The sequence below is a fragment of the Prosopis cineraria genome, unplaced genomic scaffold (assembly GCF_029017545.1).
Source record: "Prosopis cineraria cultivar Desert tree isolate PC_DT_omini unplaced genomic scaffold, ASM2901754v1 PC13, whole genome shotgun sequence".
Classification (NCBI taxonomy): domain Eukaryota; kingdom Viridiplantae; phylum Streptophyta; class Magnoliopsida; order Fabales; family Fabaceae; genus Prosopis; species Prosopis cineraria.
The window spans coordinates 978,486-1,003,757 of NW_026555344.1; the positions used below are offsets into that span (position 1 = coordinate 978,486).

General features: G+C 29.4%; 2 protein-coding genes across 3 annotated transcripts; one reads left to right on the plus strand and one right to left on the minus strand.

Annotated features, from left to right (window-relative positions):
- The first annotated feature begins 9,138 nt into the window (after positions 1-9,138).
- Positions 9,139-13,745, plus strand: LOC129290210 (transcription factor MYC1). 2 transcript variants are annotated; one of them, XM_054926926.1, is made up of 8 exons: positions 9,139-9,459; positions 9,969-10,226; positions 10,351-10,468; positions 10,789-10,803; positions 11,244-11,300; positions 11,429-12,247; positions 12,567-13,004; positions 13,365-13,745. In XM_054926926.1, exons 1-8 carry the CDS (start codon positions 9,344-9,346, stop codon positions 13,434-13,436), a joined length of 1,893 nt encoding a protein of 630 aa, XP_054782901.1. In that variant the 5' UTR covers positions 9,139-9,343; the 3' UTR covers positions 13,437-13,745. The 2 variants fall into 2 exon arrangements, with proteins under 2 accessions (XP_054782901.1, XP_054782902.1); XM_054926927.1 differs by having other exon boundaries at positions 10,372-10,468.
- Positions 13,746-16,494: 2,749 nt separating this feature from the next.
- On the minus strand, positions 16,495-21,128 carry LOC129290315 (gibberellin 20-oxidase-like protein). The gene is made up of 3 exons (XM_054927054.1): positions 20,678-21,128; positions 17,553-19,117; positions 16,495-17,163 (listed from the first exon to the last, which is right to left on the minus strand). Exons 2-3 carry the CDS (start codon positions 17,906-17,908, stop codon positions 16,560-16,562), a joined length of 960 nt encoding a protein of 319 aa, XP_054783029.1. The 5' UTR covers positions 17,909-19,117; positions 20,678-21,128; the 3' UTR covers positions 16,495-16,559.
- Positions 21,129-25,272: the final 4,144 nt, after the last annotated feature.

A 25,272-nucleotide genomic window follows, 5' to 3' on the forward strand; every position in this document is an offset into this window, starting at 1 on the left:
CCTAATTTTTTTTTCTTAGAAGAGGACTTAAATACAGGACTGGAGGGAGTAGACTTGAGATTTAAAAAGCCAATGAATGAAATTCAAATCATTTTCGTTAATTTTAATTAGTAACTAATATCGTGAGCAGGGGGAATTAACAAAATTGGATGGGAACGTCACTCTGGCATGGCAAGTCGCAAGGGGTTGAGAAAGTGGCTGTGAGCCTGTGAGTAGGAGGGTCGCGTCTTTGTCAATCACGTGTCATAGAATCGATTTTGTCATTTTGCACACTATTAGTTTCCATTATTTTTGTTCTCTTCTATTAATTATTACCCTCTAAAGTCCAAACTCATTGGACGTCTTTTCCTATTCCACCTTTCACGGCTAAACCATAACTCTCCCTTCCCGCTTTTTACGTGATTGCGTCCCCCATTCTTGACACCCGCACACACCTGCACTGCATTTACTTCTGGCAAATAGACTTCAGTATTATAAATATATATATATATATATATATATTTATTATATTAAATATTATTCTTTTAAAAATATTTTTCCACATGCTATGAATTTAAAAAATGGTTTATATCAAATCGAGTTTCAAAATTTTTTTTAATATTAAAGTGCATGATCCAATCTTTGCTAAACCAAATTCTGTGACTGTATACAAAAATATTAACATCTGAGTGTAGCTTGACAGGGCTGGCTGTGAGTTTGTCATGCCGTCTCATGTAACTAGATTTATCCCCGTGAAAGTGTTTTACTTGTTGACAATAAAAAATATTAAAAAATTATTTTAATATCTTTAAAGTAAAATATATTTTTTTTCCTAAATTTTTTCTAATTTTTAAAATTTATATAAATTCCTCTTAAAATTAAAAGTTAAGAATTACAAAATATTGATATACCTCATACTTTTAAGTTTTTATTTTCACTAACCCAATCATTAATTGACAGTAAAGTCACATATGTTAGATTAAAATATTATTTTGATATGTTCTTTTAAATTTTTATTATATTTTAAATTTATTAAACTAATTTATTTAGTATTTTTTAAAAAATTAAATTCTATATGATCTCTGAAAATATAAAACCTTATTATTTTTATACCTTATTTAAAATTTTAAAATTTATAAATATAGACCCCACTTACATTTTTTTAATGGTATACTGCTTCAATTTTTAAAAAATTAAGTTTATTAAAATTTTACATTCCTTCCGTTATCCATAGAACCTCAATTCATATCAATTCACACACCACTTTTTTAAATCACACTACTTTAATTTTTTAAAAAAATTAAGTTTATTAAAATCTTACATTCCCTCCATTTCCCTTAGAGCCCTAATTTATATTAAGTTTAAAATATCTAAATATATAAAAAATTTATAGTCGAGCCTGACTGTCAACACCTCTATCTTTTGGGTTTATTTGAGATGGCTTAACTACTCCAAATTATTAAAAATTATTGCATTTTTTTTGTCTCTTTATTGAGCCCATAAACTGTATTTTTGATTTTTTTTCTAATTTATATATTTAATTTTTTAAAATAAATACATTTAAATAATACAAAATTAATTTTTTGGGTTAATTATATAATTCTTACACAAAATTTATATTTAAATGAGGGTATTTTAGTTCAACATATATGACTTAATAGCCAACTAATGACTGGGTGAATAAAAATAAATTTTTAAAAATAAAAGAGAGGCTTCCATTTTATAACTATCCATACTAAAAAATGTTTATATAAATTTAAAAAAAAGAAAATAGGTATCACTAATTAGGATAAAAATAGATACAATATCTTAATCATTTTAATTATAAGTTTATATTAACAATTTTTTTTTGTAAATTCGACATCTACCTCTTTTACTACCGGCCCATATTATTCTTTATCCTTTCATTTATTATTTCATATTAAAAAAATTAACAAATAAAAATTTTAAAAAGGAAAGAAAAAGTTGGCACAGTACCCATCATAGAAAATAAGAATAAACACAAAAGGTAGGATGTCTACAATACCCAACCATAACAAATAAAAATAAAAAATGAAAAAGTTGGATGGGACACTGTTAGAATATATTATCTACAGTATCCATCCGAAATATATTATGGATTGATTTCAGGAAAAAAAAAAAACTGGGGGCATTTTCAATAATTTACCATTAATGTAGTGTTCATTTGGCATGTTAAATATATATAGATATAGGTGTTCATTTGGCGTCCCAAATTTGCATAGATATGGATTTTCCTCTTCCCGCACCCCACTTCCTCTCTCTCCCTCCACCCTCTTTGGCGTCCAATCCCCCTTGTGTGTGAGTGATGCATATAATATACTCATTCTATTTAAAAATATAAAATATTTTTTAAAAAATTAAATGTTAAAAAATATGAATTTTTTAATTTTTTAAAGTATAATCATTAATTTTTTTAAAAAATATCCCTATTAATGAATAACTTTATATTTATCATAGGGTGTTTAATAAAAAAAATAAAAATATAAGGTTAGTTTGAAAGTAGATAATTACTTTATTAGAAAAGAGATTCAACTAAAAATGTGTTATATTTTTAAATGAAAGGAGCATGTACTATCCTGGGCGGTGTTGTCTCTTTTTTGTTTTCAGCATATAATTCTTTTAACCCAGGAGATTCCAACATTTAATTGGGTATCTATATATAATATAAGTAATATATCATGTATTAAAAAATAATATATTGTTTTATTAATTATAATTATAATAATTATATACTTCAAAAAATTATACAAATTACAAATAACTAGGTAATCAATAACAACATAATTTACATAAGTTTATATCATGATATATAATTTTAGGCTAAATCATTAAAGATCATTTCTTCTCCTCAACTTTTTTTAGTAGCACTAGAAATTCTATAAGGTAGGGAATTATTATTTCTAAATAATTTTTTTCAAGAACAAAATTATTATTTTGTTACAAACATACCATCTTTTTCATTATTTGCTAACATAAAATAATCGTCATAGTGCGTGGGTCACATAACTACTCCATATTAGCAAAAATATACCCACAAATAGCTTCATCTACCTTACTAAGTTATTTTCAAAAGGTCAAAGCAACTTTTTAAAATAATTAATTTTTTGTCATATTTTAAGTATTTTTAAAAATTTTAATAAACATATTAAAAGCTTAGAAAATATTTTTTTCCCAAAAAAAAGTAACTTTTTATTTAATAAAAAAACAAAAACAAACAGGCCCAGTAAAAGAGTAAAAGGAGGGAAGCTAACTCAATCTATAATTCTATATAAATAATACTTCACCGGTTTTTAATTATAAATTTTCATGTAAATATGGATAGTTTAAATAATACAAAATAATAAATATAAATTCATATCCATTTATAATTGACAAGATTATAGATTATGATATAAAATGATTAAATTTATTTGGTTGCTTATTTTTTAATATAAAAAAATTAATCTATAATTAAAATAATTATATTTATAAATTTTATCTCATACCTACGTTTTTTTGCCCAAATTATCATGCTTATGTTATATTATATAATGAGAAAATTAGCTCAATGATCTCAAAAAATACAACCTCTATAAATTATGGATGGGGTTTTTAAATATTTTGAAATATGGCTTATTTATGAAATAATTAAATGTATTTTTTTCTTATCCTCATAATAATTTTATTATTAAAACATAATATATCTTATTTTACTAATCTTTAATTGATTAAATCTTTTATTTTTATCATAAAAAATCATATTGCATGCACTCCCTCTCTATGATTTATTATTGAATATTTTGAAATATGGTTTATTTATGAAATAATTAAATGTATTTTTTTTTTCTTATCCTCATAATAATTTTATCATTGAAACATAATATATCTTATTTTACTAATCTTTAATTGATTGAATCTTTTATTTTTATCATAAAAAATCATATTGCATGCACTCCCTCTCTTTGATTTATTATCTTTGAATATTTTCTTTATTAAATTTTTTGATCTAATTTTTCTGGATCATCATACTCATCTCTCATACAGTCCTTTTTTTTGTTAAAATTTTTTATCTGATTTGCTCATATCACCATCTTCATCACAAAGTTTTTTCTCTCTTTCCATCTCTATTTTCCAAGGTATTATGAAAAGGACATTAGACATTGAAGAGAAAAATTCATTACTGATTTGTGATACTATATCATTAATATATAGCTGTACATCAATGATAAATAAATTGATAAGTTTTTGTTGATATGGTTTATATATCAGTGATAGACAAAAGTATATCACTGATATACTATTGTAGATCAATATAACCAATTCGACATAAACTTATTTATAATTGATATAAAATCGTGTATCAATAATGTAGTATTGCAAATCAATAACACAATAAACACATAATCATTTACCCAAAGTAAATCAAACATACTCTACAAAAAAATTTGTACTCTTAGCTTATTATAGAGAATCAAATACCTAAAGTAATAAAATAAAAAAAATCATGAATTTGTAGCTCTGTTTTCCAGTCGGCTTGCTTCGTTTTGTTAAGTATCATTGACGTATCTCACCTCGCATTTGTCTCTCATCGTCATGATTGTGACTTACTCACACTGCTATTATCTTATGTTTGTCTCTCTCACGTCAAGTTTCATCTTCTCTCTCATACTTGTCTCTCTTGTTCTAAATATTTCTTACATTTTAAATCTCCTAATATTTTAAAAAAGCAAATATTAAAAAGGGAAATTTTATAAATTAATTATAATGTAAATATTAAAAAGGTATTTTTTGAAATTTAAGAAGGGATAAGCTATTTCTTTTACTTGACCTTATAATATGGGCTATCTGTGTAAAGGTCCCTTATTATAATTAGGATTGATGAGCAAAATTGATCTTGAAGTATCGCGTGAAAAATGTCTTGGACATTAAACTTTTAAAATGTGCAAAATAGATCCTAAAATTTTAAATTCATAAAAAATTAAACCCTACCATTAACTGATAATTAGTGCCGTTACTGTTCACTTATTGGATTCTAAATCAAGGTCAAGTCCCTTGCTGATATGTCATTTTTTTAATTACTACCGTAGATCTTAAACTATTCTACAAGTAACATCTTGGACCTTAAATTTTAAAATTTAGAGCAAATTATCCCACCATTTTTATGTATAAAATGGTGATTATTATGTAAACCAAATTAGTTTCAGTGTGGTCCATCGAGGTGAATGCATTGTTGGCCATGAGAAACTATCCATAATTTTGTGAAATAATTTTTGTCCTTTTTTTGCAATATTTTTCAAACAATTGGTATCTCATGCTTTCATATATTTTATAACTTTGATTTAATCTTATTTTAAATAATGTTTATTTATTTAATGGTAAAAACTTAGGATCTCATCTAAAAAGAAGTTTAAAATTTTAATTAATTGATTAATTTTTGTTTGAAATTCATTAATAAAATTACTGGCTTTCGCAATCATTTTCTGTAAAATCCTTGTAACATCCCAATTTAAATTTTAATAGTTAATTTGGGTTAATAGAAATTTAAAAAAAATAATAATAATAATATTTAGAGGTAAGAAAATTAGTAGAAAATGATTATTAAATATAATTTAGGATATAATTCTAAAAAAAATTATTAAAAAAATTATTAAAAAAATTAATTAAAAAAATAATAAAAAATATTATTAAATTATTATTATAATAAAAAAAAGGGAAAAGGTATGCATAAAAAAAAAAGAGAGAGAAGAAGAAGGAAGAAAACGTGAATGCTTTCGGCCGCCTCAATAGTAAAATAAAATATTAAAAAAAAAGAAAGAAGAAGAAGAGAGAGAAAAGAATAAAAAATGTGTGGGACCCACTGAATTTTTATAAAAACTCACCTGTTCTTTCATTTCTTCATTCCTTCTTTCGTGCGTGAGCTGAGGCAGAGAGAGCATCTGTGAGCCAAGTTCACCGGTGTTGGGTTTTAAGGTAAGAATTTTTAATAGGATATTTAGGGTGTAATTTTAAGCTTTTCAAGACTAAGTAAGTGTTCTAAAATTTTTTCTTAGTTATCCTTCTTCTTCAGTTTCTGAGTTTGTAGTGGTAGAAAATTTAAGATCTGGAAGAGGGATGAATTTATATTGAATAAATATGGTTTTTGAGGTTGTCAATAGTATAATAAATGTTCTAGAGTATAAATTTATTGATGATCTTTGAATCTGTGGCTTATGGATCAAATTCTAGACTAGATCTGAAAATATATGTTGATTTATTGAGGTTTAGATGATTATTTGGGATGAGAAATGAATTATTATGGCTATAGGATTATGATTCTAAGTTAGAGACTTAATTTTTAATTTTTGGGTATTTTAGGTACGAATTTATGAAATAAAAAGAAAATTTTGATAATAAAAATTAGTTTAGAAGTTGATTTTTAGATTATTAATGTTTATTGATAATTAAAAGAGGAGTTAAAAATTTTACTTAATAGTATTGACTCTAGATTTGTATTAAGATTGAGATTAGAAATTATGTTATATTTTTAATTCTATTATTAGAATTATTTTATTAGTTTCAAAAATTGAAACTAATATTTATAAATAATATGTTATTTGTAGATTGTATTACTGGTGAAGATTGTGGTGAGAGAGAAATTTTAAGGAATAATTTATTAAAAAAAGCCACGAGGTAACCATGCTTTTAATTTATGATTAGTGTTACTTCATGTTAATTGGGTGATTATTGATAAAATTATAAATTTTGTAATATTATATAATTGTGCAATATTATTATAAATTTATTTGATTATTGTGGGAGGTGTTGGGAGACTTGTTATTATTGTTGTATTTATGTGCCACGTGGTATGCCCCTATTGGAGCTCAATAGGTGGTTTGTAAGGGCTCGGGCTAATCTACCTTTGACCGGGTAATTTAGCACCGAGTGAGGGCTACGGCTCGAGGTTAATGGAGGGATATAAGGATGGTTGTTTGTGTGTATTGTAATATTTTTTTATATTTGTTGGAATTATATTATTTTTAATTCTCACTTAGTAAGCACACACTTAACTGTTTGTATATACAATCATAAATTGGCTTTGGTTACTGGGACTTTTGAGTCTCATTATGTGGTTAACAATTTTCAGGAGAAGAGCCACGAGTGACACGTGGAGGAGTCCCAGAGGCTTAGTGATATAGATCCACTGTCTCTTTTGGGTATTTAATTTATGATTTATAATGTGTTATATTGCCAATATTAGGGCTTTTTGTTTATTGTCAATTATATGAATATATAAATGTAATCATACTTTTCAAACTATTTCTATTTTTGGTACAATTTGGATGATTATAATTTTAATATTTGGTTTACTTTGGATTGGTTAAAATAGCATGATTATAAGGCCAAATAACTGGTTTATGTTGAAAAATGACTAAATTGCTTATTTTACTTGTTAAGAGTATAAGGATGGACAAATGTGATTTAGTTTACTTGTTGAGAGTATAAGGATGGACAAATGTGATTTAGCCTAATGGCATGTGGGAGGTAAAAATTTATCTGAAATGTTATAGTGTATGAGTTGAAGCCAATTATAAAATATTTTATATTGAAATTACTGATATAAAAATGTGATGGGTGGCTGTAACCCAACTATGGTTGAGTTAAATTATAAAAAAAAAAAAATTTTTGGTGTGTTACAATCCTCTTATGCTTAAACTTCTTTTCAAATAGAATCCCAAGTTTTTAATATTAAATAAATAAATAATATTTAATATAAGATTAAATCAAAGTTATAAAGTGTATAAAAGCACGAGATACCACTCGTTTGAAAAACATTACTAAAAAGGGGCAAAAAATATCATTTTATAAAATCATGGGTCATTTGCCATGGCCAATGATGTATTCACTACAGTAGATCATACTAAGATTAATTTGATTTATATAATAGTCAACGTTTTACATATAAATAGTGGGGGTAATTTGCTTTGAATTTCAAAGCTCAGGGTCCAGAATGTTACTGGCGCAATAGTTTAAGATCTACTGTGCTAATTAAAAAAATGACACATCAGCATTTTGACTGAGCCCTATTGAGTGAACAATAGTGGCGTTAGTTAGTAATAAATGATGGGTTTTAATTTGCTATAAATTTAAAAGTTTAGGATCTATTTTGCACATTTTAAGAGTTTAAAATTTATAGTGTTTTTAGAGTTTAAGATTCAGAATACTTTTCGCACAATACTTTAAGGTCTATTTTACTTATTAATCCTCATAATTATATACCGATGTCTATTAACAAAAATTGAGAAATCAGCCGGATATAGATTGAGTTTTGTACTCCAATATTAAAAAAAATTTACTTTAGTTCTAAATTTATAATATACAAAAAATATTTTTAAAGGTATTGTATTTAAGTAAATAATTTTTTATAGTGTTGAAGTCAATTTGCGTTTAATTCCACACACAAAATTAACGATTTGTGCAATTCTGGGCATTTATTATTCTTCAAATTTGAATTTGTTATCAACAAATCTTTCTAGGTTTACTTTTAAAATGTTTTGGTCACATTTGTAATTATATGATAAAGAGAGAATGATATTTTGGTCACATTTGTAAGTTACACCATTAATTTTTTTTATTACAAGTTTTTCTGTTTGTCCCATTAAAAATTGGTAAGAGAAATATATATTGTTGAACTACATAGAAAAATAATAATAAAGTTAAAAATTTATTAAATTTTTAAATAAAATTAATAAATTTTATTTTTTTTAATTTAATGAACCATGTCAAAAGTTACTTATAAACAGAACTGATGGAAGTACAACAAAATTCAATCCTCTTCCATCAAATTTCTTCAATCAAAAGTCCTTTTTTTAAGTAAAGTTACACTTAACATAATACATGTCATGATCTAATTAGATTCATGGAGTCATTAACTGATATTAATTTGACCTTAATTATTAATTAAGGACCTCATTTTGTGCAGCTCCTATTTAATTAATTAATTTTAAGAAATATAAACTTGACGATTTAAAGATAAAAAGATAATAAATTTAGTCAAATTAACAATGTCATAAAACCCGAAAATGGGGCGAAAACAGATAAAATAGTGCGTGCATGCGCCCACCTTTTTCCTTGGTTTCTAGCATATAAAGAGCAAACCACTTTTTGTAGAAGCCAGTTTGCTGAAACTAAAGTTTGGTCTATGTTGGATAAGGCAATTTGGGTTTTTCTTTTTTCTTTACGCTGTTCAAACTGTGTTCATGGCTTCATCTTTTTTAACAAAAGCACTTGTATAAATCCGATCCAACAAGTTTTCTTCTTCTTCGTTAATGTCTTCTTTACCCCCTTACTGCTACCATTTCTTGGAACAGCCTCAGAGTCATAAAAAATGGCCAGTGGGGGTGAGAAAATGTCCACAAAGCTGAGGACAAAGCTAGCCGTTGCAGTAAAGAGCATTCAATGGAGCTATGGCATTTTCTGGGCACCTTCCACTACCAAGCAAGGGTAGAGAGAAAGCCCATCTTGGTTTTTTGTGTTTTCTTCGCTAACATTTCAGATTGTTATGCTTCAATTTTGTTTTTCTTTCGGTTAGAATTACTTCTGAATCAGGGTTTTTGCAGGTTCTTGGTAATGAGAATCTGGAATATAAACAAACCGTTATCTGTCTTCATTTCCATACATGTAGAGCTCAGATTCTGAATTTTTAGGGAAGTTTGGTGATTGTAAATCCGAGGAAGGAAGCAGAGTTATAGTAAAGTAGTACGGATAGTTGTGAATTTTGAGCAGTAGCCCAGAAAAGGAACTAATATTAAATATTGCAAATTTGTTCTTTCTTTTGTCAGGAAAGTGAAAAAGTGGTCGCATTTTCATTACATGAAAAGAAAAAAGTTTATAATGAGATCGCGGTCTTATGTAATTATAGCACAATAATTCTTTTCTTGAGCTTCTTTTTTTCTTTTCGTGATGACTACCTCTTAGTTTAGCTCAACTAATGCGAATAATGTGATCAACAGATCATTGGAATGGAATGAAGCGTACTACAATGGAGAGATCAAGACAAGGAAGACAGTCCAAACTATGACGGAACAAAAGGCTGACAAAATAGGGTTTCAGAGAAGTGAGCAGCTAAGAGAACTCTATCAGTTTCTTCTTGTCAGCGATACCGATTTGCAGGCTAAAAGGCCTTCTGCTGCATTATCTCCAGAGGATCTCACAGACTTGGAGTGGTACTACTTGGTTTGCATGTCATTCATGTTCAGCCACAGCCAAAGGTGGTCTTCTCTCATTTAGTTTTGTGTCACTTTCTTAGTCTACGTTGTCATTATAAATTTATAATGTTTCTATTTAGTCTTATATAATTGTAGCCCATGTTGTCATTTTGTTTCATCATGCTAGATTCTTGTGTCATTGTCATAGTTTGCCTGGAAGAGCACTAGAAAATGGTGAAACTATCTGGTTATGCAATGCTCAATATGCGGACTGCAAAGTTTTCTCCCGCTCTTTGCTAGCAAAGGTTCTTTATTTCTTTCTTTCTTTCTTTCAATGACTGATTTCTGAATTAATCTTAGGACAATGCTTTCGTTGAACTCTCTGAAAAAAACATGACAAGTGAGTTCATTTACAGCTCACTATCATATGACTGACCTTTTTAAGGTTCTTCATATGTTGTGTTTTTATTGGAGAATCTGATTCTAGACACCAAAATGTTTTTAGTTCATCTTTTTTCTTAGCTATAACTGATGTCATAGCTAGCTAATTCTGTTTAGAGAAAACTGACTTTCTGCATCTCTGTCCATTTTTTGACTGAACGTGGGAACCATCTGCTGTGTGTAGAGTGCATCAATTCAGGTATAGAAATTTCTACTTAGCTATTGAAATGGTCCTTGTTTTTGTGAGTGGTGGTACAGTAAAAAGTTACTAGGTATGGGGTATAGTTTTTATTTGAAGGAGTCAATGATGAACTGCCGGGTGAGACAAATTTCAATTTGCTAAGCTTTTATGTAAGAACCTTATAGCTCACATAGAAGGGATAACATGAAAGCTGTTTTCTTCTTTTACATGGACTGAGAAATAAATAAGATTCTTGCAGCCATCTGCATACATCCTTCATCATCATATTAAACTGTTGAATTCAAACATGTCAAACTTCAAAACTTCAAGATATGAAGATCTTTAGATTCGATAGGATAAAAAAAATGCTTATTGGTTCACCATTTACTAATGTTGATATTGATAGATTAATATTTATATTAATCTCCATGCTGCCTTTTAAATCCTCTCAATTTCAGACTGTGGTGTGTTTTCCCTACCGTGGAGGCGTTGTTGAGATAGGCACAACTGAGCTAGTAAGTTTTCCATCGTCCAGTGCCCTTTTGGAGAAACTTCCTTTTTCATTTTAAAAAATCCATGAAGATATGCAGAAGATAAGTAGTCAGTGCTGAAACTTTATGCTATTTTCCTTTGTTGTTTGTAGGTCCCAGAGGACCCTAATCTCATCCAACATGTCAAAACTTGCTTCTTAGAATTCTCAAAACCTATCTGCTCTGAAAATCCTTCCTTTGCACCTAACAAAGCAGATGAAGATAAAGATCCAACATGCACCAAGATTGATGCTTGGGCATTGAATGATACTCTGACTTTGGAAGACCTTAGTTCGCCTGCCAAGGAACTAAAAGAAGATAACTATGAAGAGGTTGACATGGATTCTTCTGAAGAATGTTGCAATGGTTGTGAACATCACTGCCAGGTGGAAGACTCTATGTTCGAGTGCATCAGTGGTGCCCAAGATTCCTTGAGTTCTGGAGATTGTATATCTGAAGCGCTTGAGAAGCAAGCCAAGGAAGCTACAAATGTAGATCGAGGCCAATTGAAATTAACAGGACTTCATGACTGCAATCACTCAAAACTGAGTTCCTTGGATATTGGAACCGTTGAAGACTTGCACTACACAAGAACTCTCAGTTCCCTCTTGGGAAACTCTTTGATGTTTAAAGGGCATTCACATGCTAGCAACTCAAATTGTAGGTCGAGTTTTATACCATGGAAGAATGGCAGAGTTGTTGAGAGGTTGAGGCAAAAGTTAGACCAAAGCATGTTAAAGAAGATTTTGTTCACTGTCCCTCAGATGCAAAACAGATGCGTCTCTTCCAAGTCACCAAAACAGCATGATAGAACAGAATTTCACAGAAAATTGGACAGTGATGATCATTGTGTGGGGAAGGCTTTATCTGATGAAAGAAGAGAAAGCGAAAACTATCAGGTTCTCAAGTCCATGGTCCCTTCTAAAGATAAGGTATATACAAGTCATCTTGGAAGAATCATGTTACCAGTCACCATATGATTTGAGGGAAATTTTTTTGTTTGTACCATTGGATGAACTTTGATGTTTAAGTCAGAACACCCTTAAAAATGGTTTCGATGTTAACAGCTATAGGCTTAGTTTTCTGAGTTACAGAAGTGCTTAAGAATATGAAAGTTTATGGGTAGAGATCTCAACACCATTAAAAAAAAAAAAACTTGTTTTTGCCCTATATTTGGACAGGCTTAGTTTTTATTTCTCTTGAACCATTTTCTCATGGATGTTGGATGATGAACTCGCAAATCATATGCAGGTGGACAACATTTCAATCCTCAATGACACGATCAAATACATGAAAGAGCTTGAGGCAAAAGTGGAAGAACTAGAATCTTGCATGGATATTGCAGATTCTGAAACCAGAATGAGAAACTCAGAAGTTATGGAGCAGACATCAGATAACTGTGACATCAGAAAGATTTTCAAAGCAAAGAAACCTCAGAAGAACAAGAGGAAAGCTTGTGACATTGATGAATACTGCGCAGACTTGAACAGTATAGTGATTAAAGAAGGCAAATCATGGGATGTAAAAGTGGACATGAAGGAGCAGGAGGTTGTGATTGAGATGAAATGTCCTTATAGGGAATTCATATTGCTTGAAATCATGGATGCTATAAGCAACGTGCATTTAGAAGTTCACACAGTTCAATCTTCAACAGTTGATGGATTCCTCATATTGACACTTAAATCTAAGGTTTGTGCCATCCTTATTGGTATGAAGAATGTGGACTGATTTCACATGACACAGTGCGCAAAATCATTTTAAATATGACAGAGACAGAGTTCGATGTGGAATCACATTATTCACGGCTTACAAACAGTTTATCTTCTTACACACATACACAGGTTTCCTTTTTCACTATTATGGTCCTAATATGGAGTAAAATGCTATTTAACAGAATGAGTTTACTCTCTATGTTACGTGCATAAAATTTTTAGTGTTCCTTTAAGATCTTTCTTCTGTTATATTTTTATGGGAGAACCAAATAGTAAACAATATTCAAATTTTATACTCAATGTAGTAAAGTTTGATATCTTCACCGCTTTATTTCAGTTTCGAGGAGCAGCAATTGCGCCAACGAGGATGATCTATGAAGCACTATGGAAAGTTTGTGACAAAACTTGAGTTTTCTGTTCGGATTTCTTGGCATTGAACATTTGAGATTATGTAACTTCTGGCAAATTGAATGAACCTTAATTTCAGCTACACTGTTTCTAACATCTCAATCAGTTTTGCAATCTGATATGCATGAGAATGATTTGTAATTTTCTACATGAAGTGTTCATTGCAGGATGAAGGCCAGGATATTGCTTGAAAAAGATTCTGTAGCATTTGTATATATACTAGGAACTGATGAGGTAGATTTATATATATGATCTAGCAAACATGTTAAACATTTGGTTTATTAATAAATTAGTAATTATTTATTAGATCCTTTTACGTGTGAAATTGCTCCCTTACTGGCAATTACTTTGCAAAGTTTTCAATTCATCGTCATTTCATATGTATTATAAGAAGTCTAATTAGGCTGAAGTCATTACAGAAACGCTAACTTTGACATCACTTGATCCCAACTCTAATACCATCATATAAAATGGCTTCAATATCACTTGATAGGACATGGGAAGCATCTAGAAATGGGAGAGATCCAAGAAACTTATAAGATGATGCATATAAGTAGGTTCTATATTACTTCTTAACCAAAAATATTAAAACAATAAGTTTATCGCCAATGTTATTGATAGGAGCAGATGAAGTATGATTTGTAATTTTGCAATACCTTTGAAATATGATTTACGGGGATCAACCCGCATGTAGAAAAACATCAAGCATTTGGATTTTAAATAAAGTAATTCTTATTTTGTTTATCTCTTTTGGTTTGAATTTGTTCCCTAGCTTATTCCCTATGAGTATGCACTATGAAATTAGATTTTTTTTAAAGTATATACTTGCATATATATCATATCAGGAAAGTTACATAAATATGTAAAAATATACATTAGACTCAGTTTTTCTATAATATTTTTTATTCTATTCATTTTATCCCTAAGATAAAATTATAGGGATAAAATGATAACAAATAAGGGCCACAAATGTACAGTATGAACATTAATTAAAGGGATAATCACATGTAAAGACCTGTGAAGAATGTTATTTGCAGATAAGGACTAATAAAAAGTCATAATTTGAGAAAAAACAAGTTAATGTTCCTATTTTAATGATAATTTATTCTGTATTTATCATTGTTTGTGAATAATAATATTGAAAAGTATTTGAATGTGATTCTCTATTAAATAAAGGCCCAGCTAACAACCATATCTTTGTACCATTTTCTTTTCGTAAGATTATGCCAAGGGAACTTTTTTATTTTAAAATAGACAACTCCTTCCATGTTCCAACTTTTTTAAATAATAATGATAAAAGTAAAGCTAAACAAATAAAAAAAAGAAATATAAAAAATGAACAGTAGTGATTTGCCAGGGTTTAGAATTTATTAAAAATGGGTAAAAATGATCATATACAAAAAATCATGTATTTTAATAATGTAATAATTGGATGATAAAATATATATCACACACTGTATATTAGTTGAATAGTTGACTGTGAGATATTAAAAAAATGATAATATTTGATTCCATTGAGAAGAAAATGAAAGCATTCATACACAACAGTTGCAAGAGACCAACTGCCAAATAATGAATGAAACACATCAATAATCATGATTATGCCATCATGGCTTAACTAATGCTTCCAACAAACAAAAGTATATCAAACACATTAAGCTCTTGCACTCTGCTATGCATCATTCGTTCTTCGCTATAGACTTAGGTAAACATTAGAGTTAGAAATGTTTATAACTAGCTTGAGTTAAAATAAGAGTCTCAAGTCTTAACTATCCTAAATAAATCTTAAGATTTTACTTTAATGCTTGATGGAATAAATTTATAATTTGTTTAGTTCAATTTGATTTTATTTATTAATAAGTATAAAGGCGTACCATATATTATAAAAGGTTTTAAAAATATCATTTTATAACTATCATCAAAATTATTTAAATGAAGTCCAACCAACTCTCTGTTAATCCAGCTCATGTGCAAGCCTATACTGAGTAGACATTTGCAAAAGCAAACTAATACTCTCTATATTAAAAAATATATAATATTTTTTAAAGAGTTAGATATTTAAAAATATAAAATATTTTTAATCTTTTAAAGTGTAATTATTATTTTTTTAAAAAATAATCCTATTGATAAATTACTTTATATTTATTGTATGGTGTTTAATAAGGATAAATATAAAAATATAAAATTAATTTAAAAATAAATAACTATTTTATTAATGTTAAAATTTTATTAAAAATATTTTATATTTTTTAATGAAAAAAATATTATATACGCAGCTTGCGTGTGTATATATGTTCATTAAATTAAGGCTCGTTATTGCTATCAGAGAGCAGTTTTCCCCCCACGAATAACGGGGTGATAGAAGAATGCATAATTATTGTCTATTAATTTCTAAAGACAAATAAATAACAATAAAATTGAGAACACAATATCGTGCGCTTGCAGTCCACAGTTACAAATACAACTACAACCTGATTACCTTTCTCATCAATCACCTATATAAATCATTATTAGCATCTATTGCCTCTGGTATCGTAGGATATTTTAACCACTTTACCAACACACAAACATATATTTTTATCCGTATCACCCAAAAGAATGATAATTTTGAATTGATTTTTGATAATTTTTTATAGTCTCACTACATCAAAAATTGGTAGAACCAGCCAATTTGAGGATAGACACAAGTATGCCAATGTGTCTGATTGACAAATGTTTATGGCATGCTTACATGTCTAATTTATGATCGACTTAGTTTATCAAATCTTTCAATGGGTTTTCACGAAAATATACTTAAAAGCACAAGTCCAAAATGAAAGAACAACTAGAATTCAAAATATTCAAATCTTGCTATTTCAATCAATTATCATTTATTTGAGAAAATTCCAATTAAGACTAGAATCATCTATATCTTTTGAAGAAATAATAAAGAGAGAAAAAAAGGGTGCAATCCACTTAAGTGATTTGAACTAATCTCACGTTATCTTGCTCTTTTTCTCTCCTTTTTTACACTCACATCCATTTCATATATATATATATATATATATAGATAAAGCACATAATTAAAGATTTATTTATAATTGATTATATCTACCTTTTTTACAAACCAAACCCTAGCAGACACTTAGAGTTGAGCCTTAATCCCAGCAAAATCTGTAACAGTGAAACCTACCTTTTCAAACCTTCCCTTTTCATTATTCTCTCTGAATTTCAAATACTCCAAGCACAGAAATGGCCTGTACAACCTCTTGCATCCTTCTCCAACCACTTCATCTGGTGCCACCACCACCTTCTCATCCTCAAAGCACCAAAAGAAAGCCAGAGAAAACCTATTCACTGGCTGTTTCAGAACTACCCTATGCTCAGAAGACCTTAACTTCTCATTACTCCAAGCTTGAAGCATGTCCCCTATGTTAACCACAAGTGTACCTTCTGAAGGGTCTATGTCTACCCAATTTCCTTCCTTTGATCTCACTTGAAGCCCTCCTATGTCATCCTGGTATAATACAGTGATACAGCTCATGTCCGTGTGCTTCCCAAGCCCTTCAACTTCTTTTTCCATGGTTTCTGGGGCAGAGTAGTTGTTTATCCTGAGGTAACCATGGCAGTTCTTGAACTCTGGTTCATAGTATTTCTTCTCATATCCTTCTCCTAGACTCATCAGAACAAGCTTCAGGATTTTCTCCGACAATGCTGCCATCTTGTTTCCATATTCATGAAGTATCTCACTACGCAAAACATAGAGAGACAATCTTAAAGCTCAATCATATATTCACGGATAAAGAGGCAAGAAGATCAAAGGCTTCAAACAAATATATCGGACATGGCAAATAGTAGCAGGGTTGAGTGGAAAGAATTCCATTTCCCTCTAGCAAGATCTCTTTCTTAAGTAGAAAAATAATGCTCAGAGAGAGCTATTATAATTTTAGAACAGACAATAATCCAATCTGAAATGGTTGGTAGCAAAGCATCCCGGATAGTTTTTACTAAAACTATACTAGACATGACATGGTACGATTTGAAATATCCAAGTATACTGTGAGGACAAGTTTGGAAGCTAAGAATGAAAAAATCCCAGAACGAAAAAACAAATGGAAGGGAGAAACTAAAAGCTTACCTGAATTCATAGTTCTGTTTGCCAAGGAGGACATCTGCAGAACTCTTAGCAGAAACATAGAAGTTAGGCCCATTAACTCTGAGGCTCTCAAAGAAAGGAGAAGCAATGAAGTGAGGAGTGTAAGATTTTACGGGGGAGAAAGGGCCAAGTTTGAGCTTAGTATCAGAAGGGAGGTTGAAGAGAGATTGAGACAATGAGTGAAGCTGTCTGAATAGATCTTTGGAGATTCCATGGTTGATTATGTGAAAAAATCCCCAGTCCTTGCAGGCTTTCGAAAGGGAAGATAAAGAGGATGACTCTAATGGCTGAGAAATGTCTAATACGGGAAGATCAACAGAGAATCTGGGCTTAGACATTATGGTCTAGGACGTAGGAAAAGACATGGTGGGTATCTTTCCACCTATGTTTCGGGTTATTTAATGTACAGAGGGAGAAGGTTGGTCAGAAGCTTAGAGAGGAAGAAGGTCTGTTTTTATTTGTCGATCAAAGGGAAGAATTTACACCAATGATTTATAGCATACCACCAAAAACAAATTCCAAAGTGGCATGGCATGGTCCCTTCCCTTGTGTAGTGTGTGTTCAGTCTTAAAAATCAATTTAATTCAAAATGTCAAACTGTTCAAAACAATTTACATTATCATATATAGCACACCCTTTGCATGAAAATTCTTTAAACTTCAAGCATGGAGAAAATCTAATTTATTGTAATTAATATGTTCAAACAAGTGTTTGATTAAAAAAAAATTCTGATATAATGTGATATATTATTATTAACTCATCTTTAAAATATCCTGTGAAGACCTATAAATAATTTTCTTATTATTAGATTGAGCAATAAAATATTTTGCAAATCTTTCTGCTTAAATCATATTAGCTCAATTGTCCTGATTCGATCTAATCTTTATTGAGTCTTTCTAAGATAGCATGTTGGTCCACCCAATACAAATAATGTTTAACGAGTAATTAAAATGTCAATGAAAATTAATGATTTAGTCTGAATTGAGTGGCTGTGGTTGATCATTGCTCTATGGCCACGATAATGATGAGATGCTACCACTTTGAAAAGGCTATCCTGCAACAAGGGGCATGCAAATATACAAATTTTTGTCCCTAGAAAGTGCACTTGCTTTTTTCTCACTCTCTAATGCGCTGAAAGAAATTAAAGCTATGTACTCCAAACATTTTAATCAATACATACATAATAAACTTTATATTAAAACATTAATATTGCACAGAAAAAAAAATATTGTAAATAATGCACACACTAGCTAGGAAAAAAGTATCAAGGAAAAAAATTGACATAACTGAGGGGAGAAAATGATAAACAGAAATAGCAGGACTGGCGAAGAATAGCAGAGACATATGCAAGATGTTCCAGACAGATCCTTTTATTATTTTTTCTCTTTTTACCTGAATTGAATATATGTTCGTATTCATCATGGACAGGCTGGGAATGAAGCATATCAGCCACGAGAAGTTTGTAAATTCCGCTATTCATGGAGCTCACATTCTTCTTCAGAAAGTTTCGCTTTGACTAGCCGTTTATACTCGGTCAACACAAGCATCTGGAGGAGCTTGAGGATGAGTTTAAGTAATATATAAGCAATTGAGCGAGGAGAAGTACAACCTACATAGATGCTTTCTTCGACTGTATAGCATAGATGATTCAGATATGACTAGAGATAGAGTGTGTTCACAGAAACAGAAAGAACTACCAGCCATGGCCTCAGATAATTACTTAAAATTTGGACATTATTATAATAAAATTTTCTCATGAACCTATGCTATAATTCTTTAATATTACTTGAAAGGTATGCGATTCTAATTCCACGTTAAAGGAATGGAATTTTGATACAGAATTTACATGCATAATGGGTTTTTCAACCACACAAACTTACCTTCGATATGTGACTCTCCCAGAATATTTGTACTAATATTCGAGCCATCCATTAGGTCTGCCTTGTAATTGTGCAATTTAAGTGCAATGATATTAGAGGTGTATATATATATATATATATATATAGCTCAGAATCTAGTCAATTTAATTTGAGTCAATCGCATTGAATCGAATTAGATCGGATCAAAAATAAATCTTTGGGATCGAACTGAACCACTGGGCTAGTTCAATCAACATGATCTCTCTCTTTTTTTAAAAAAAATTTAAAAAAGAAAAATTTATGAGATTCGTATGAAAATTTTAGTTTTTAAAAATAAAAACTATAATTGTAGGGACTTTTATGAAATTTTTCAAGACAAATCATATAACTTTTACCGGAGAAAAGAAAATCATTCCAGATGAATTGAAAACCCAAGTTTTAAGATGGATTAAAACGGGTCAGATCATGAACTAATTCAAAGAGTTAATCCAGCTTTCGAGCACAACAATATGACCATCAATATTGCTATAGAGGGTAGAGGATATAGTTGCATTCTAATAATGGTAAGGTATGAAAAGAAATCCAAATCAAGTAATAAACATTCTGATGTAGTATTGAGGCTAAACATACAAAATTTTATGTTCTCATTCTCAGTTAATCATAAATCTTATAGAAAAAGGAGGGAAATTTCAATGCGAAATTCATTTGAATCTTACTTAAACTCACAAACTGAAATCCGGATACAATAAAAATGCAGAATGCAGAGGAATCTTTAATAAATCTATATATGCATGTGGCAACTACACCAATCAAAAATTGAATTATTAACGTCAAAGATTCACTGATAATCTCCAACATTCAATGGCTTCATAGTTCGTACATGTACATGTATCTAGAAAACCATATATCCCCAAGATTATTATATTGGTCAGCACACAGACTTGGTTTAAGGCTTTAGGCTCAGCCAGACTCAATCTCAAACAGTTAATCTGCACACAAATGATTAACTTGAAGACCTGTGCCTACTAATTAAGACCAGACACCAGTCAGACAAAATGATGTCCAAAACATTATAGGATTGACCTTAAGGGAGAAAGATTGCGTTCTAAATCACCAGGGAATCCAAGAAAGCAAGGGGCAGAATCTGAGCACTAGATTGCAGGGAAGCAAAAAGCTAGGATATAATAATTGAAAATACCCATAAAGGCGAAGAACATCGAATGCAAATTTGGTATGGAGATCACTTACGGGTTCGACGTGGACCGGTGATATTGGGCTTCGATCGTGTACTTCCAATCGCTCCATTTTCACCGCTTTCATGATCAGAATTCATTTGAATCGACCAAACCCCATTTAGGATTGTCTCACGTTATGGCGGCAAAGTGAAATGGGATAGTTTCCGATAAGGCCATAACACATAAAACAATATATTAACTGATAAAAGAAGCAGACATGACCAGTAACGATGAGAAGTGCAAATGATAACTGAACTAAGAACGATAGTTCACGAGAAAGCTATAGACATTTACAACATATACAAACCCAAGAAAAAGGAATCCTGCACAATATTGCACATTCTAAGATAATCCATATCAACTAGGATCACTCTCTTTTTCCTCGGAAGACAAGATTGCCCTTTTACTCTGATTTTCGTCTTTATCCATCAAAATTTTCAACTGGAAATATTTAGAATTTCTCCCTCTCCGGGCATGATAAGAAATTCTAGCAGCACCACCAGGCAGAACATTCCTCTTATCATAAATTTTTCATGGATTATATTCTCAACACATCTTAATCCAAAGGAGAAATGACAATTAAGAACTTTATAAAAATATTAATTAATAACAATTATCAGACTTCAAATTATTAAAATTTTAATAATAAATTATGTTCTTTAATTGTAATAAATTATCTTTTATTGATTAGTTTAACAGTGTTTGGATATCCTCTGACAATTGATTAAATGTACCAAAATTACAGTTTTGGTAAAATAATAATAATAATAATAACCAACTGGCTCTTTTTTTATATAATCGATTATTTTATATTAAACCACATTTTGGCCTAAGCAAGAAAGAAGGGCTTTGAGTAATCGGTTACATCCGTAAGTCGGTTGATCACTTCTATTTATATTCGCAAAAAAGTGAAGGCTCATTGCCACGATCTCTGTCTCATCTCTGCTACCACCACGTCTCCTCTGATCTACAACCTCCACCTCTGACTTTTCTTCTCCTTTGCGGTCCTCTTTATTACAATGTAATATAGCATTAAATTGAAATTATAAAAGACTCTTCTATTTTTGATACAATTTTCATAATTAATCATATATATGTTAAATATTAAACTAAAATATATAAAACCTTCTTAAATTTTAAGGCAGTTATATATAATTCATAACCTTTAAAATTTAAAATTAACCCTCTTAACCTTTAATTTTATTTTATAAAATCCCCTATTGTTAATCATGTTATTTTTTTATAAGGGTTAAAATGTCAATGAACTAAGAAATATTATTAAATAAAAATATTTTATTGTGTAATTATTTATAATAAATTTTTTATATTTTTTGAATAGATGAGACATTGATAACACAAAACATTATTGTAATTGTATAAATTTTTAAATATTTATATTTATATTAGTTTTATCCATGTTTTCTTTGTTATCAATGGTGCATGATTTTATTATTTTAAAAGATAAATTTTTATTTATTTTTTATGTTAGATTAATGTAATGTACATTACTAAAATTTATATATTTATAGCAAAAAAATTATAAGTAATTGACTTGTATTTTACAATCAATTCTCATAAACTCCCATATAACATTATAAATAATCTCAAGTATATTTATTTAATTTAATTTTTTAAATTATTTATTTATATATTGATAGCAAAAAATTGAGATTTATAATTGACTCTTTTAAATCCTCAATTTATCTTATAAATAATTTTAAATGCATTTAGTAAATTTTTTAATTAATTATTGAGATTTTTTAAATTGCAGGTAAGGACTATGGTTTCTAATTGTCATTTTTTCTAATCCAAACTAAAAAAAAATGATAAATAAAAAATGTATATGACAAAAGAAAAGTGAGAAAATTGAATTCTAAGACAATCTGTCGCAATTACATAGCTACGCTATAAGATCTGCGAAGGTCGATGGCGGACCAAGAGGCGAAGGAATAATTAGATTATGAAGATGACATCACCAATGGTGAAGAAAGGTGGAAGAAGCTCGAGGTCCAAGAATTTTGAAAAATCAAGAGGGGTATTTAGGTCAGCAAAATTAATTTCTCAAGAAAATGTCATTTTCCATGGGTCTGAAGTGAGAATCAGATTTCCACTCTCTTTCCTAAATTTTCCATTCTTAAAAAATTTTATATTAACCAATCAAAGAAATTTATTATTTCTTTTTCTAGAACATTTTTCCAGTGAACCAAATGAGGATTAAGATTTTTTTAACACTTGAAAATGAATCTTAGATTTAGACCAATATTTTTAAAATCAAATAAGATATTAAACTAAAAAAAGCAAGTGATTCACAGTTCCTATAACCTCAAACTGATATTGTAATAATAAATAAAAATAATATAAATATATATATATATAAAAAAAAATAAATATAATAAAAAATATATAGTATGCTAATAAAATGATATAACATAACTGTAAATTAATAATATTATAAATTATAATTTTATAACCTATCAAATATAGGTGAATTTTGGTTAAATTGTATACAAGTAGACTCAAAATATTTATATTTGCATATTTAATTGTTAACATCTTTATAAAAAATAATTTTAAATTTTATTTTATACATGTGAATTACTTAAAAATAAAGTTGGCTTTCAATTGGATCTAATTTTTAAATTTTTCTATTTTTAAGCTTTTTTTAATATTATGTTTAAAACCGTTTGATTTTTTAAAAACTACTCTAGTTCTTGGTTAAACTCTAATTTTTGACTCAATAGCGATTCAACTCAAATGCAATTTTACTCAATTATAAAAATGATTTTTGATCCAAATTGAGTTGTTAACGGCTTAGGTTGATGATCCAATTGTCCAGTTTTTAAATAATTAATTTAGATACTTAATCTAATTTTTGGTGAAAAAAAAGATACTAACCTATAAAATAGGTTAATGTCTTTTTAACTTGGACCCAAAAGGCTTTAAGTTGGAATTGTAACTTCAGCCTAAAAGGAATTGCAATTCTTATCCTGCCCAGCCTTTTCATTGAAGAAGTGAGAAGTTCATTAGGTAAAAATATAGAATTTTCATGAATATTTCTCTTAATTTAATTGTACTAAAAAGGATTCTCTATTAATCACACTGAATTAAATCTGATCTGTGCATGGGTATACATGGAGCCATCCCAAAAAATGAATCGAATTGTATTTTTGTCTATGTCTTATCCCGTCCTTCTTGTCTTGAAAATTGTCTCATCTTCTTTAAGATTGGAACAAGCTATGATGAGATTGAGACATTCTAATAAAGCATGCGAAATGTGAAGGAGATATTTATCAATATCACCCCTAATACTCCTCCAACCAAACTGAAAATAGTGTTGACTACATACTTTTTTCCTAATAGGCATGAATAATTGCGGCTGAAATCGACAAAAACGTCTCCATTTAAGCTTCTTTGTCCCAATTTATCAATCTTTTTCATGATTACGCTTCATATAAATGACCTACTCTCCTAATACCCACTAGTTAATTGTGGGCCTTGCATGTTTAACCTACTTGTCCATCAACTAAAAAAGTTAATTTTTACTTTTATCCAGATTTGCACGTTAAACTATTCAATGTAAGGAGTTGTTTTGTTTCAAGGAAGGGGTTTCAAAGCAGGGAAGGAAAAGATTTTAATATTATTTTATTTGATTCAGGAGAGAAAAAAAATAATTATATATAAATAACTTTATCCTTATATTATTAACATTATTTTTTTAATAAAATATAATTATGAATGTTTTTAACATATAATTATTATTGTTAAATATATTATTAAAAATACATAATTATTGAACTTGTTTAAAAATATGAAGAGTAACAATTAAAAGAAGGGCCATTTCGATCATTGTGCAACAAAATTATATTCCTCCCTTCCTAATCCCCTCAATTTTGAGGAAATGGGAGATTTTTTTAAATTTTTTTTATCTTTTCCTTCACTTTTTTAAACCAAACAAAGGAGGGTCCCCTTCCCTCTTCCTACCAAACAATTCCTAAGTCTTGACTCTCTCTCTCTCTCTCTCTCTCTCTCTCTCCTCTCTCTCTCTCTTCTCTCTCTCTCTCTCTCTCTCTCTCTCTCTCTCTCTCTCTCTCTCTCTCTCTCAAGTTTGCAAAGAGATCTAACTACCTTTTCTCGAGTTGCCTGGGCCTATCCATATTGCCTGCTTCATCGTTTTATCATAGGTTAGAAGCTCTCACCTTGTAGCTTTGAAATGCACAGTATGAATGAACGTCTTCACTTCACCGGCGACTGTAGACCAACTTCGTCTCAAATTCAACAGGAGTCAATAACGAACATCGAATGGAACGGGGTTTGTTTATTTTATTTCTCCATCTCTTGGTTTACAGGTGCCCTAAATCAATAACTTATTCCATCTGCTTTTGCATTTTGGGGTCTGTGCTTTGGAAATCAACACTTTCTTGACTTGTGCTTCCTTCCATTCATGCTTCATCTTCCTGTAATAAGTGATTTCAAGGCTAGTGGTGATTTTACATCTATTAAATCATTTATTTTTATATTTTTTGAGGTTGTTGAAGGGTTCCTTTTGATTTTAATGGGTTTTGTTTCATGCTTTTCAAGAATTTGATGTTAATGTAAAGGGGGCAACCT

Coding starts and splice junctions, on each gene's coding strand:
- LOC129290210 (XM_054926926.1), top strand. CDS start 9,344: ATGGCCAGTGGGGGTGAGAAAATGTCCACAAAGCTGAGGACAAAGCTA. Junction 12,248..12,566: donor TGGTCCCTTCTAAAGATAAG/GTATATACAAGT, acceptor AATCATATGCAG/GTGGACAACATTTCAATCCT. Junction 13,005..13,364: donor TATTGACACTTAAATCTAAG/GTTTGTGCCATC, acceptor GCTTTATTTCAG/TTTCGAGGAGCAGCAATTGC.
- LOC129290315 (XM_054927054.1), bottom strand. CDS start 17,908: ATGTCTAAGCCCAGATTCTCTGTTGATCTTCCCGTATTAGACATTTCT. Junction 17,164..17,552: donor AAACAGAACTATGAATTCAG/GTAAGCTTTTAG, acceptor TGTTTTGCGTAG/TGAGATACTTCATGAATATG.